This window comes from Anopheles merus, chromosome 2L (assembly GCF_017562075.2).
Source record: "Anopheles merus strain MAF chromosome 2L, AmerM5.1, whole genome shotgun sequence".
Lineage (NCBI taxonomy): Eukaryota > Metazoa > Arthropoda > Insecta > Diptera > Culicidae > Anopheles > Anopheles merus.
The window spans coordinates 31,331,394-31,347,842 of NC_054083.1; the positions used below are offsets into that span (position 1 = coordinate 31,331,394).

At 47.9% G+C, this 16,449-nt stretch overlaps 1 protein-coding gene across 10 annotated transcripts in view; it reads right to left on the reverse strand.

Annotated features, from left to right (window-relative positions):
- Positions 1-251: 251 nt before the first annotated feature.
- Positions 252-16,449, reverse strand: part of LOC121593711 — an 84,241-nt gene continuing 68,043 nt past the window's right edge. For all 10 annotated transcript variants that reach the window (XR_006004828.1, XR_006004829.1, XR_006004827.1 and 7 more), the window contains one exon: positions 252-544. Coding sequence is in view for 2 of the 10 variants with exons in the window: in XM_041916307.1 (XP_041772241.1) it covers positions 349-544 (196 nt within the window). In the remaining 8 variants the exon portion in view is untranslated. The remainder of the gene's footprint in view (positions 545-16,449) is intronic.

Here is a 16,449-nt window from a genome sequence, read left to right on the forward strand (position 1 = left end):
GGTGGGGCGTTATGGCTGGTGATTTGTTCCGGCACTCGTGCACTCGGGGGTGGATGGAAGGAAGGAAAGAAAAGGGTCCGCGCCTCGTCTCGTGCTAATCAAACCGGATTCGGAAAGGGAGGATATATGCTGTTGCGTACTGTTACTGATGCTTCGGCTGTCTCGGTATGAGAGAGAGAGTGTGTTTCTGTGTGTGTTAGCGTTTCTCGTTAGCACGTCTTCGTAATTAGCACACAAACGTTAGAGTTATCCGTGCCCCTTTTTCGCCCCGTGCTCTACTGCTGCTGCTTCTTCTCTTTTAAGTCCACTAGCGGCCCGTGGTTCCTGCTGCTGCTGCTGCTGCTGCTGCTACTGCTGTCCCGGAAGCTGGCACCACAATCCGGCTGACGATGGGCCGCCTCCGTGCTTGACGTTAACGCGGTCCGGGAGCTTCCACCCATTAGTTGGCCTTGCCTTGTACACGCCCGTTACGTGCGCTTTGCGGCAGAATCGAAAACCTGGCCTGAAGTTTTCCGGAACCGAAGTCCTCTGGTCTCGCCGGTCTCTGTAGAAGCCAACGGGATGTGCGGGTGGGCGCGGGAGATAGGTAAGAAAACAGAAAGAGAAAGAGAGACAGAGAGCGTGTGAGTGATGGTGAAGTTAGTAACACGGGAATTTTAAGTAAACGATTAACAAAGATACATGAAATTGTCTGCGCATAACACTTCAAACTAATTACGAAGATCTTCTGATCTCTGAATATCTCAATAGCACCTCATCTTCAATCTTTTTGGGGCTCAGAATTAACTCAAGAATTTCAACGACCCCTAGAGGAATGACCTCAATTTGTTACAAAATAACACGAAAAAAAACCTCTTCTCGAAACATCCTCATATATTTCACTCCCTTCCTTTCTCAGAGGAACTACCCGTCGGCCATTACACACAGTTACATCAATCAATTGCCCGTGTTCGAAACGTGACATTAATGTGCAGTCGGAGTACCCATTTGTGCACACTCCCGCCGCTTACAGTGAGGGATTGTCGTCTAGAGGTAACCCAACCTCCCATAAGGGTCATCTCTCAAGCGTAGAGGGAAAAAGCAGTGGCATATCCGATTAAAATGATTCTCATTCCGTGGGTATTACATGACCGACGACAACCCTTCTTATTTACAATATATTCTCCCCCCAGTTGGGCTTGAGAACTCGAATCGAAGACTGAGGGGAGGCCAGCAAGCGAACGTGTGCGTCGAACCAACTCGACCGTGTAACGCGCTTCTTTCAACTCACCCGGGGGAGGCGGAGAGAAAGATCGATGAGGTTAGTTTTACACACGAAATAGGGATCTTCTTTTCCACCAGGAGGGGATAACCAATTCGCCTTCGTTTGCATGCACATGCTCTATTTATACTAGAACACGAGAGAGAGTTGTTATACGCGTCACGGAAAGCGCGGAGGCCTTTTGCGCTGAAATTTACGCTCGCTTTCCGTTGGGCAAACAAACACACAGGCACGGAGAGACACATGCACGCCGCTTTGAAAAAAAAAAAAAACAAACCACCATAAACGGGTGCTGCTATTTATTGGGGCCTGCTGCTGCGAAAGGTTCAAGACGGTCGTGACAGGAGCATATACGGTTCCCCCATATTTGACACGATAAAAAAGATGTAAATATTGTACAATTAATTTCACGAAACATCATCAACCTTCCTGTACGATCTTATAATGCTTTTTTTTTGGGTTTAGAGACAAGAAGAGCACTCCGAGGGTGGGTTTTGCACAGATATCCGATCTCTAACGAACCGCAAAACCGGCTGTACAGACCCACCACTCATGCCGCGTCCTCTCCTCCTTGCACAAGCTTATGAGAGAGCAAATAAGTAAGCAGAGGCACAAATTTGCGCCGAGATTAAGTGCGAAGGCAACAGGCAAAATTTATCACTCATGTGTGTGTGTGTGCTCAGCCCTAGTCGTCGTCGACAAAACACGCGAATGGGCGCGTTTGCATGGCAGGTTGCAATTTATATCATTTTTATTTATACACATACACACACGCTGAGATGCAAGTGCACGGAACGGAGATGCAGAAATAACTCTGCGGTGCATACGCTGGAGACTGAGGACCGATCCTCCGATCGGACGGACGGGTGAAGAGGCAAAAGGTGAAGTAAATGTGTGGCCGAGGCGTGTAAAGAGGCCCTTTCATGGAAGGTTCCTCTCCTCTCTCAATACCACATAATTACCGTTAATGTCTTTTGCCATTTTAAGTGCGCCGTCCGCCGAAAAGGAACGACCATCTCCCCACACGGCTGGGACAACGTTCAGAACCGGTCCGGGGTCCGATAACGACGGCTGAAAGGTGATGATGATGCAGCTGTAACTGCTGGCTGCTGTTGCTGTTGCTGCCACTGCCACTGCCACTGCTGCTACTACTGGTGACATTTCACGTCCCACTAACGTACCAAATGATGTTGGGACCGAGCACACGCGGCGGTTACGATGAGGTGACGATCGATGTATACATCTTCATTAGCTTCTTTTGCGTCGTACGACCGTACAACGACGCCACCTCGCCCCGGCAAAGGCCCTTTTTTTGGAGAACGATAAAGCAGAGTGGAAAATTCACATCGGTACCTGCAGGCTTGTGGCAGGAAAGGGAATTGGAAAAAGACGATGACGAGATGGTGCATGTTAGCAACTTCCTCGTCGCAATGAGGCATGGTACCTCTAGCATTGGTGCCTACCTGCCACTCGGCTCATCAAACGGTGCAGCGGTGGAGTGGTAAACTTTAATTCTAATGATGACTTCTCCACACCAGCAGCCTGATTGTAAGTCACCTCTCATCACCGTAAAGCATTGTGGTGTGACACACTAATGAAGTGTCTATAGTTTTCCTTGCAGTGTTTTTGACGCCTCCGCAGCAAAGCCCAGGACCATCGAGAACATGGTTGCGCGGAAAACGGTGTAGTCACATTTGCTGTAGTCTCGAATGTCTCGTTTTTCCCGCGACCTACATTCTCTGCCACGGTAAGTGCTAAATCGGTTCCTCGTTCTCTGTTAAAGTTTACGAGATTGTCTCTAATGATGGTGTCGTTCCTGTTGCAGTTGCAGCCCGAACAACACATGATGATACTGGTGTAGCAGTAAAACGATTCATTATAATAGAGCCGCACACCTCACAGCTTCCTCAAAGAAACAACGACACTTCTTCACTTTGACAACTAGCGTAGCATCATTGCGAACCCGACGAGAGAGGAGAGAGCTCGTGTGACGAGCGAAATGACCTCTGCTAAAAAGGGGTAAACGATGTGCAAAATTCATCTCCACATCATCACACCACGAGATACGCACTAGCCTTCTCCACTTAGTAATGCCATGCAGGTGGCTGTCCGCGATCCTCCAAGCGCGAGAATGGCACAAGAAACAGGGGATGAAGAAGGTGGTTGTAGCGGTGATTGTTGGTCACTTTGTCTTTGCGCCACAAACGCGTGGAGCGAAATGAAGAATGAGAATGGGAGACCCACATTCCGCACAGCATATTAACGGCTTGTTTCAAAGCGGTCTCCGACCCAGAGTCACTTGGAGGTGTGTGTGCAAGGGTTCGCGCTACTGTCGTGTGGTGGGCCTGGTGCCGTTTTGCTTTTTTGTATATGGCTGGAATGGAGCGTTGTTTGCGGCCACTTTGTTTTTACACGTTTTGCTCGGTTGACTGACTGACTGCCTAACTAACTGACTGCCTAACTGACTGACTGACTGACTGGCTTACTGATTGACTAGCTGACAGAAGGGTCTAGTAGCATGAGAAGTAAAAAAAACACAGCAGCTCCAGAGCTCTTCCTCGTCTTCGCTTCGTTCCTCTCCACAGGGAATGTGTTAAGTGAACCACAAAAGTGCACCAATCTGGCAAAAAAAAACCTCCACCACGAACAGAGAACAAGCTGCAACCGTTTCAAAAGCCCCATGCACACACACCACACACAAACATGCGTGGTGATGAAGTGACGTACAAATGAGCCTTCGATTACATCCTTCACACGTCGCGGCGTTCCACAACTTGGCGGAATTTCTGTTTTCCAATGTGAGACCTACATGAAATCGATTTTTTTCCCTGGGTTAGCCAACGTTGGCAAGTGAACAGTAGCAACTGGGTCGAGGATTAGGTCAACGAGTAAGTTGCCCGTCATGGGATGCCTATTGGAGTACGAGTTCCAAACACCATTGTGGTTCAAATTGTACACAAAATGGGACGAATTCTTGGCATAGCGAGTACGTTAAGCAATGAAATGTCATGGGAAATGGATTGGATTTTAGATAACTCTATACTGAAGCATTTCAAACTGAATGTTTGAACAAGATATTTCTAAACCAAAGTGAATTCAGTGTTCAGTGCTTAATTTTCCAATTTCTGGACAATCCCAACAAAATATTGTAACACTATTCAAACTTTTCCATTAACCCAAAACCGTCCTAACAACCTTCCCGGTACGACCACCGGACGTACCAAGCAGGGAAATAAATGCCCAACACAAAAGCGGGGATGAAAAAGATAGATCAACTCTATTAGTCGCGCTTTGGTTGCGACTTTCTGCCGACTTAATAACAATTTCGCAAAGCAGCATAGCCGACCTGCCAGGGCGACTAATTTAGCATCACACCACCGCCACCAGCCAAGTACGCGCCATCATCAGCACCTAACCACCATACACACCCAAACGCTTCTATGCGATCTCCCCGCACCCAATCATACTTGTCATGTTCTACACCACCGACGAACGAGTTTTCGCTCGTGCGTTGTGTGCACACACACGCACACACGCTCCAAGCTCACCCCGCCAGCCCTTTAATTCAAGGAATTTGTTTCGAAAACGCCAAGCTGACGACGGACGGCAGCAGCAGCAGCCCGTCGACAATAACGTTTCTCGCTTGTCATTCTCGGCAAGATGAAGGGAAGAAATTCCCATAACGCAGCGCCCCGTCCTTCCCTTGGCCAGCTTTCTCCCCTCCCATGCTAGTGCGGACTGTAACGAGGAGGGGGTACAGGGTATGTAATTTATTACACGCCGCAATTGACGTTGAAAAATCTTAATTACCCAAAGAAAACAAACGCATCTTTGGCTCGGCTTGTAAGCTGCGTGGAATGCATTTCTTTCTCGTCTTCATTCCCCCGTGGCTGAAGGGTAACTATTCCCCTGTCTCTTTCATTCTCCTGGTCAGAATTGATTGCCCCTTTTTGTGTCTTTCTTAACTGAGTGTGTTTCATGCACGCACAGGCACAGGCGGCACATGGCCAAATTAGTGATGAATTGGAACACGGTAGGGAAGGAGTCGTGCGCAGAATAGCAAGTAGGCAGAACCAGCCAGCCAGAGAGTACACCACACACACATCATCTCCCGGGGATGACAGGCGCTCATACGCCACAGTGTCGTCGCAACAAAACCAACCAACTTGTCAACGAAGAAACGTGGACTAACAACACCTTACAGAAGGGTGCAGCGACCACCACCGCCACCACTTCATGGATAGTGTAATCCTGATGTTTCGGTTGTCATCAACCACAAATTGTGTGTCGCTCTGTGTGTGGCCGGGGGATTCAACGAACCAAGCGAAATGCGGACGGGGTGAAGAAAATTAAACCCCTGGCCAACGCTAATGAACCAAACTTGCCGAAAATGTCGTCCAACCTTCGGGGAATTGTAGAGCGAACGGTTACGGCTCCCCACAAGCCGGGGAAGAGTCATATCACGGAGATGAAATTGTTCAAGCGTGAAATTTACCCCGGAATGTTGAACGAGATATTGAGCCAGCAAAGAGAGATGTGCTATTGTTGCTCCGAATACTGAGCGCTAACAATTTGCTACGATAGAAAATATCCCGAGAGTGGGGAGCAGAAGCAAGTCATCTTGAAACACCACCTTCAGCCCCGGGGTGATCCATTTAATGATCCAATTCTGGATATCAGTGGCCGTTTGCAAGGTTACAGGAAGCAACGATGAACCATCGGCAACACAAGAATTAAGAATGGAAACGAACGCCAGAGTTCCTTCCCTTGTGTTCGAAATGGCGGTTGTAGTAATAGCGTGCGCCCACGAAGCTAACCGAGTACATAAATCTTTACACCGAGTCTTCCACCCTCTTCTGCACGCACACGTGCAGTCGTTGTGGTCAGTGAATTTTCATTACATTGTAGGCCACCTTGCTCCGGTCCGAAATTAAGCCAGCGCAGCAGCAGCAGCATCTGTGCCCTTTGCGGAAGTGTATAATCTCCTTTGCACTCTCCGTGGGCCGTTTGTAAAGCTATCCAACCAATAGGGGGAAGACTAAGTAGTAGCAACCAACGAATCCCTACCGTACCGTAATGATACTAGCCGGTGGACCGAGCGAAATGGGAAGCAGCGGCACTACATTAGGATCTATAAATTTTGCTCCCACTTTGTGGTGTTGGGGCTGATTTCGCGAGCACAACCGCTGGAAGTTTGGATCCGATAGGGCAGAATTATCCCGAAAACCCGAATGATTTAGAAGGTCAGCGCGTGGTGGGTTCAAAGCGCTACGATTAAGCTGTTTGGCCCTTCGTCTTCGCTGTAACTCGAGGCTCCGGTGGTGACTTTTTCGGTAGAAGATTTTTAGGGTGGTATGTTCAATTAACAGCTCCTGTTGCCCGAAGCCATATTTCACTTCAGACCATAAGTGTGCAGCATCCGTGGTTGCGCTTTTTGTTCAGTTCCGCGTCCGCGCAAAGGTTTCCAAATGAAGTAGATCCAATTTCAGGAAATCGTTCCTTCCGGTTCAGGATATAAATCTCTGAAGATTGGTAGTAGCGTTTAAAGGGGCCTTGTGAAGCGAAATGCACCAATAGCACCGTCCCTTGATGACAGGCACGTCGGTGCATAGCGAGCGAAACGATGCACTCCATAAGGTCTCGAGCTCCGTATTAAGGCAGCAGCTGTTGGCAAGGAACGTGATGAACATGACGACAACACACACGAAAGACGCATATCTCGCATCCTTCATAACTCTTCCATTTCGCTGCGGTACGTAACCTTCCCTCCTCACTATCATCTGCGCCTTATTAGCACTTCACGCTGTACGAGCGAACGTGAACAACGTTTTCGAAGCACCACATTGTACATGAGAGCAGGGAGATGGATCACCACCGGAGATGTGTCTCGGTAGGAGAGATGTGGCAGCAACTCCACTACCAGTGTAGAAAGCAGACCACGGAAAAAGCCGCGGTCACGTTCGGGGGATGGTGCTGATGATGATCATGCGGTATGGATGATGATCCTTGAGCCAGGCCAAAGGTGGAATGAGAAACCGAAGACAGAGAGAAAGAGGCGAAAACTCAAAGGCGAACGAGCAAAAATAAAGAACCGCCACCGACCGGGGAGGTACTGCGACGACGTGAACTTAGGGTCTTCCACCGTCGTCCAATCTGCAGACTAATTTTAACGAACCAGACATGCGAACCCCGCCGTGTGGAGCGATGGGTGGGGTTTTTTGTATCGTTTTCTTCGCTTACCGAGTTACCTCCAGCTGCTGCTGCTACTGATCTTCACAGTAGCGCGCAACGCGCAGGGTGAGTTAGTTCCCGCGAAAAGGGGCAAACAAAACTGAACTCGGGACTCATGCTAAAAAGATGGACCACCGCACAACAATCTTCTGCAATTTTGAAAGTGAAAGATATCCGTTCCGTCGAACGTTTGCTGCTACTGATACACATACACACAGGCACACACTAATCGGTTGCGACTAGGTGTGAAAAAGCGATTGGATGCGGGCGAATGGTGAGGGGGGGGGGGGGCTCAGTTTTCCACGCGTTCAGACATCGCGTCAACAAGCCGTGCTGCGGGCTTGTGTTGCGCAAAAACGGTTTTGCCCCTCAATCGTCGCTCGTTATTGATTATGCAGCTAATTTGTTGAAAATGCACCCAACCGTCACAAACACGCACGCCGCCCATCGTACTCCTGGTCGTTGTCGTCGTGCAATGGTGGTAGGCACCACACCATGATCTCTTGGCTGCGCGTTGTTTCTTGAATACGCGCGGCGGCGTTCCACGTTTAAGCATCAATTCAATCTTGCCATTTTCATCGCCTGCTAAGGAGGAAGTGGAGGATACGCTTTGTTGGGCCCATTTGGCAAGCTGTAGAGCTTCACAACAATACAAACGATGATGGTGAACGGGCAAATATTTTTATTGAGGTATCGATGACGATCGTTGAATGAACATATCAAAATAATAGTTAGCTTATTTTTTTAACTAAGCAGTAAAACCAATCAATCATCCGTGGGGTGATCTTTCTACCAGACGATGACTCTGCTGGGAGTTGCGTTGGCTGCGAAAGAGTTCATTTGTGCCAATACGACAAGTCAACCGTATGGGAATGTCAAACAACACACCTTCAAAAACCCCAACTACACGCTCTTTTCCTCCACTCGATGGTTAAAAGCTTACAAGCTCGAATTAAGAAACACTTGTTTTACCAGCATCCATCAACACACACACACAGCGTGAAAATTGGAGGCAATTAGGAAGGGATTGGGAAAACATTTTGCTAATTTGTGCAAAGGCGCTAACAGAAACGATACCTCTCCACGCCAATGTCGCGGTTATAAGGTGTGTGTGCGTGTGGCACACGCACAACACCGGCAGCAAGTGTCACTTAACAAGTTGGTCCCGCGACAACTCCTCCCTCCCCAATCTCAATGTAAATTTAATCATCTGCAAATTGTTCTACACTTGTTTATGGGGGTTAAGTTCTGTATGAATGTTAACTCAACAGCTAGTGTAACTAACAACCGGCGACACATGTGCCGCAACTTTGGAGGGGGGCTTTTCTTTGTCGGTAGATGGAGCACCACAGATGTTTTCTATTAACGAAATACACACACAAACGCTCTCTCTCTCTCTTTCTCTTATCTCTTCGGGAATTCTCACCAACCAGCAATAATTCAGGCTACCTCAAGGTGGCGTTAAACACTCCCCAGTGCGATCGGAAGGCACCAGCAGCAGCAGTTGGTGACATTTCACAACATCCCGTCATAATGACGCTTATCCTAATTATAGGTAGCGCGCGCGATGGACGCATGGCTTTTTTTTCTTGCCGTCAAAAGCAGTAAAAAGAAACAACTAAATTACGCCCATGTCTTTAGTCCTTTACGATTCTTCTCCTCTCTTGGGGACGGGCCCCACGTTCACGGGGATACGACCGGCAGGGAGGCTCCTACTATTAAGATGTTGCTGCTATGTTGGCGGGGGGACGTCACGTCACGTCTCATCATTTCAGCAACTGCCAATGGCTACGAGAATGGCGACGTTCACGACCGTTCCCGCGATCAACCGGGCGGCGGCCCCCACCCCTTCCCGATGATGGCCGATGACCGGTGATCACATTTATAATCCCATCACTGCCCAGAGTGTGCGCCACACATCCATGTCCCCCATATCATATCGGACGGCGCAAACACGCGCGCGCAGCAGATAGATACCGGTGGTGGATATCATTTCGAAATGTTCATATATCCACCCTGAGCCCCTCCTCGTATGCCTGAGCGATTGTGTGTGTGTGCTTGTCCCGCCTCCCTTCCCGAATGGGGAGTTTGATGATCATTTACATAATTACCCGACAATCCGGGCGCGCCCATCAGAAATATCAGAAGGAGCGGTTGTGGTCGCGCTGGTTCAGATTTCCATTTGCACCTCGCGCGCGCGCGCGCGCTCGCTCGCCTGTCCGACTGCTTGACGGTCGATTTACCTTTCAGCATTCTTTTTGCTTCTTTCTCTTTACGCCCTATACTCGGGGTTCTTGTTCGATTTTGCTTTGCAGTTTTTCTTCGCTGCCAAGGGACACAACGCGAGAATCGCCACCAAGGTACGAAGGCGTAATTTGAAGGAAGACTACACAGTCTAAGAGCGAGAGGTAGAAGTTGCTGAACAAAAAAAAACTCCCCAGAGTCCGCTATTGAAACGGATGATTGCGAAAGAGGAAAAGGACCACAAACGCCAACAGTGTGAGCGCTCGAGTGGCCTCTCATCATTGCCGGTATATCTTGAAACCTTTGGGGTCGGCTTCTTGTAGTGCGCTGTTTGCCGCCGTTTGCTCATCGCAAAAGCACCAAGCTGAGGAGATGAACAACGGCTATCTAGAGCAGTGAAGGTGAGCGAATGTCTGCCCCGCTTGCGGCGTAGAGGGTGCGGGAAAGAAGGTGGTCGAAGTGCAGGGTCACAGGTTGGTTCTTTCGCTGTGCATAATTTCCATTCTTTCTGTGTTTAAGTGGAGCCGTTTTCTTCGGTTCTTTCGTTTCTCTGGGGTTTTTGTTTTGGCTTCGGTTTTGTCTGTCTTGTTTTTGCGCCATCGTAATCCGACAGGCGTTCCCGCCCCGGGCGCTACTTATGCCGTTTGGTGGGTTTCAACAATCATGATCATGATCATGATGATGATGATGATGATAGTGCTCTCTAATTATCCACTAGCGGGTCGACCCCATTATCATCAGGCCGTTGCGCCCATGGTCGAGACACGGTCGAGCCTTTCCCGGCCCGTACTTTCATTCATTTTCCCGTTTTCATTTGCTGCACCCGCTCTACGTACAACACCTTTTTGTTCCGTGTTTTTTGCGCTTGTTTGCGTTTGTAATTGCACGGCATTAAAATACCTTGGCAGGCAATCAGAAGAATAAAATACTGATATACGGGCAATAAGATGATAATGTCCTTCGACAGTTAAATGTTTATTGCATCCAGTGGTGCGCTCCTCGCGGGCGAGAATTATGGCGGCAATTCAATGGTGCCCGGGGAGTAGATTAAATTTCAATTTGGATTGCTCTTCTTACCGGGGTTTAGCTATAGCAACCGGGTGCCTCGTTGATGGTGCCGTGTCAAGCGTTCGGTTAGCTATCTTCGAGGGCGTGCGTTCGAATCTTATTGAACTTGGGAAAAAATATATATTGTTGTGATGCTGGGGTTTTTTTCTAGTATCCCGAGTTAAAGGTAAAGTATATCTTACAAAGAGTTGGCTAGTGTTAGTGTAGGGCGACTCCAGATATTTTGTTCCGGAGAAAAAACGAATAAGAATGACCACAATAAACTTAATCCTGTCATTCAGTTTTGCTTGAAATTAATTTATTCAGCCGCTAATCTCAGTCCATCATTATCTAGCGCCTCTTTTACATTCTTTTTCAATATCCTTGTCTGAAAAGTTTGATGCTCAGTTGTTGAGAGACTTATAGACATTCTACTACTTACGAATGCACTATGTTTATAGATGCATTAAAACCTCATTAAAAGATAATATTTATTTGAGTTCAACAGATGTCCTTGAAAATCCAATTCCCCTAGCTCTCCCCGCTCTGCCACCGTTAAGAAGCGATCAATAAAAACCATAACTTTGAAATTCCAACATTCTCACGCCGGCACATTCTCAACGAAACATTTTCGAACAAATTGACCGTACCTCCTCTCTCCTCCCTCTCTGCCAGCAGTGCTAGAGCGCTCTATTGGCTGCCACACATCGCTAAGGTTAATCGCTGCCGACTGCAAATTAACCCTTTTCTACCATTTGACATGGCTTATTGCTATAGAGCCGTAATAGCTTCAAAAGCATTCCACCGTCGCACACCGACGGGAATAGGGCCAACAACACTTTGAGCACAAAGAAGCCAGGAAAAGGTGGACGGTGGACGGTTAGTAAATCGCATTTCACACATAACCCGGGCGCAACGCTGGGAGCGCATGACAAACAAACAAACAACCGACGGTCTCCCTCCTCTCGAAACTGTGACCAACCCACCCAGCCAACACTTTTCCTCCTGCGTCCTAAAATCGATCGCCAACCGACCCTGTTCGAACCAATCTGCTGATGATACGGGGACAGGGGAAAAACGTATCATTCACCACTTAAATTCCCTTCATCCAATTACCCGGTTGGTGGTGACCGTTTCCGAAATGCCGCAAATGTTCACGCTTCGTTTCGTTCTCACCCGCGCGCCCACACACACACACACACACACACTCAAAAGGCCTTTCTGCTGGTTACTCTTTCCGTCACTAATCCTGTGCTTCACACCAATTTCCGATTGCCATTCAGTGGCGGGCGTGCGCCATTCTTCACCCCCCAAAATTCCAACCCCCCCCCCCTTACTTAATGCCGTCTAATGCTACTTCTCTCTTGCTCGCAATCTCTCTTGCGTGCTTCTTCCGCTTCATTCCACATTCCCAAAAAAAGGGAAGGAAGACGCGGTTGTTTCACTCCATTAGGCGGGCTTGTGTTCGCCTAACTAAAGAGGAGTAAACTAAAAAAAAAATGGCTACATCCGGTGCCCAATTTCGCGTGTCTCGGCCGGAGCTACCACCACAGCACTTCAGGTTCTCTCACTCTCGCTCTCTGTATCGTTAGAAAATACCATGACATATGGTCTGGTGTTGATGGACACGTGCACACATGTGCCCTTCGCTATGGTGCTGTGATGTAGTTTATTAATAAAAATACACAACGCAACCAACCGTTTTGTCCGCAATTCGACAATCAATCACTGTCGTTTTACCATTCGTTGCCGTCGTCGTCATCGTAGTCCGTCAAACCTTTTCCCTCCGTCCGTCATACTAATCAATCGGTTGCTCTCCCTCTCTCTCTCTTTTATGTGTATACATTTTCATCCATTTTCAAAAAGCAAAACCAACAAAAGCGGACGTTCAAAACGATGTGATGACCGACGTTTCGGCGCAAACGGTTGGAAAAACCAATCTTCAAAAGCCGACACATAACGACACTGATATTGATTTGCCACGGCCACACGATCATCCGCCCCTTCCCCCCGTGCTGGCAAGGGATGAGAAGGCCCACACACACACACACACACACACACACACACACACACTAGAGATTCACCGGCAGATTATTTTCCACTGGCGACGAATTTGAGCACCATTCGACAGGAGGGTAAGCAACATATCATATTTGCTTTTATTATTTTTTCTTCTCTCCGCTAGAAGCTACTACCGCAAAACCACACTCTACCAAAGAGAGAGAGAGAGAGAGAAAGAGAGGCACAGATAAGCCGCCGCCATCTACAGCACACTCCGAGGACTGTCTCCCTCCATTCTAGAGACTTGGAAAACGATAAAATATGATACAGATAACACTGCGCCCTCACCTAATCCCTTCCCCACTTTGTTGGTCGTCGTCCTCGTGGCCATAGGGATAAAATTATTGCTCGATAAAGCATGGCAATACCGAAGTACACAGGCAAGCGAGCGCGCGCGCGCGCGTGCGAGAGATATGGATAGATATATCATCATCATAATGGAGTGAAAACGTCGAACCTTCAAGCGGGGGCACTTGTGAAAAAATAACGAGACACCCATCCCAGGGGCAGCCACCATTGTGGTGTGTGTATGTGTGTGTGTGCGCTCCTGTCCGATTATGATACCTTTTCCTTTCCTCTATGGTCGATTGTGTGCAGCATAAACAGAATGTATCCGGGGAAAATGGCTTGCGAAAAGTGAACCAAGAGAGCGTTGCGTGGTGGTGGAAAAACAAGGATGCCGCCGCCAAAGCGTCGAAGTCGAGTGCGCGAAAAAGGCAATCTTTCCTTTCACCTGCTGGAAGCAAGCGAGAAAGAGAGATAACGCACAGGGAAAAAGGGATAACTGATTTTCCAACACAGTGAGAGAGACCGTGAAAAAGAGACAGGGCGTTTCGGAGCAGTCAAAGCAGACCGAGGGTACGTAGCAAGCTTTTAACAAGGATGCGAAACAGTTTTCCCTACAAACGGAGAACAAAGAAAACAGAACGAGAGCGACTGATGGTGGAAAATCGGTAAATAGGAAAAGGATAGCAGACGCTTATCGATCCAAATAGAACGGATAGAGAGAGAATATGCGGGAGAGTAAGAGAAATTGTATCCGAAATACATCCACGCCATGAATAAAGGAATTTGCTGTGCGCACCGCTTTGCCACACAACACATCCGTTTCTGATTTTATTTTGGATTGCTACCGCAACACACACACACCCGCGCGCGCTCGTGCCATCGGAAGTTGAGGTTTAATGCTTTGATATGAAATCGGATTGACAAACAAACGTGTCGCGACAAACATACACCAAAAAAAAAAGCACAGATCATCATCGTTGATGTTTCAATTGCTCTCGCGACAGGCTCATAAAACGTTGATAGCCGCGTGTCGCCTGAAGGGTAGAGAATGATGATGATGCAGCGCCATCCACCCCATCCTTCGTCGAGTCACAGAAGATACACGCGCGAAAGATTCCGGAGTAAATGAATGGCAAATGAAAACAGATTGCGGTGTGTGGGAGGCCCCGATGTATCATCATCGGCTTATGTATGTTATAAGCCGAGGTTCGCATCATGTTTTCAGCGTGTTGCTTGTGTGCATGCATGGCGGCGGCAGCAACCCTCCGAGGCTACTACAATCTGTAAAGGGATGGGGTGGTACAGCCGGAGAGTTAGCTGCCGAATGCAAATGCAACCATTCGAATTAAATTCCCCGTAAACGAATGGAATGAAATTGAATAAATTCACTTGTTGTTTGCGGGCGGACACCGACCATGTGCACTTGTGATCGGATAGCAGAGTTGGTAGCAGGCCACTAGAGATTGGCAAACAGTCCAATACCCAAATGTGAACTATCATCCCCTCATCCACATGCTGGGGGGTGCGCTTTTTTACCAACCGGATCAAACTGCAGCCGCTCGAACAACAAAAAATGGTTGGAATTTTACTGAACGGAGCAAACCCGCTTCTCGCTTTCCCAACCCCTGGAACTGCATATTGATTATCCCATCTATTTTGTGTTTTACCACACATTGCAGGGTGCGTTTTTTGCCGGCAGCCTGGAGGGGGTCGACATTGGTTGCAAAAGTTTCGTTAATAAACAAAAAAAAAAGCAGCCAAACGTCAAAACGCTGCGCGCTGCCTGGGGCGGCGATCGAGTGGATGGAATTTTCATTCGTACACAAAAAAACCCTTTCCCATTTATCCTGCAAATCCTCCCAACCTTCTTTACACACAGAGAGAAAGAGTGTGCGTCATGGTAAAAAAAAAAAACATTCCATATATATTCTCCAATCAAGCTCCGCATAACGTCCTTTCCTCCGCCGATTTTGGTTTGGCAGAGCGTACGGGCAGTAAAACACGGCCCAGCAACCTTTTTTTTTTACTCTATGCTCCCCAGGCTTTGCAAAACTGTTTGATCCTGGCTGGTCGTATGGTATGGAGGTATTTTTTCCCTTTTTTGCACCAATTTCAATATAAACTCTCTCTCTCTGTCGCCTGTACAAACGCAAATTTCTAGGGTAGAAAAAACGAGCCGGCAGCCTGGACGTTTCAGTCGGTTTGGTCTGTCAAATAAAATAATTCGATTCGTTCCACGTCGTAACCACACGGTGTGCCCGAATGCTACTGCTGCCGCTGCTGCTGGTATGTGTCTACGTAGTTGAATTCAGTAGCCGAGTGGTGGAAAAACTGGCCAATATTGCCACCGACACAGACCCTCCCTACTGGAAAAGGTTAAAATTATTTTGAGACAAAACGACGGCGGGGAAAGGTGGTTGAAAATCAACTTCCAAACCGAGTTGCTTCGGGGCGAAAAATCCCGGGGCATATCATACACCACCACCCCTGTTGCTTTTCCTTTTTCCGTGCAAAAACTCAGCAAACAGGACTGAAACACAGACAGATAGACGCACAAAGAGAGCAGAAAGAGCAGTGGAACGAATGCCGGGGCAGGGCAGGCTGCAGCACACAGTCAGCAAGTTTTGACAATTTTATTAAATGACACGATGAATTTGGCACATTTGGCACTTCATAGCAAAACGAGGGAAGCAGCTTCACACTAAAAGAACGTACACAAAAAATTAAAAAAAAAATGCGACAGGGGAAAGTATTCGATGGTCAACACCCCATGTCCTTCTCCACAACCTTCGGCACACTGGGTGTGGAGATGCCAATGACCATAATGTACTGTTGTGTTGTGTGGTAGAGGAATGTCCTTGTGTAGGTGCTTCACATAATGGTTCTAGTAGGCGAGAAGGCAATTCAATTTTCCAACCCCTCTATGACGCTCTATGTGTATGTATGTGTGTGTGTGTGTGTGCATCGTAACGATATTATTTTGTACAAATTAAATTAGCTTCACCGGAGCAACAATAACTGGACGACAGGCGCATACACCCACTATTGTCCTTCTGTTGTTTGCCCTCCGATTGCATCCTGCCACATGCAGTCAATTTCAGGATCATCTCCCCATGTGCGGATGAAAAGTGTGATATCAATTTGCTTGCTATTGCGTGTTGCAGTTCATGAACACACACGGAGGCAGCAGAGCAAAAAGGAAAATTAATGACTGTTAAATTATTGATCACGGTCGGGTGATGGCATCAAAACGAGTAGTGCGCGGGTTATTTTTGTTTGTAGCTGCTGAACCTTTGGTTCGCCTGTTTGTGGCGCGC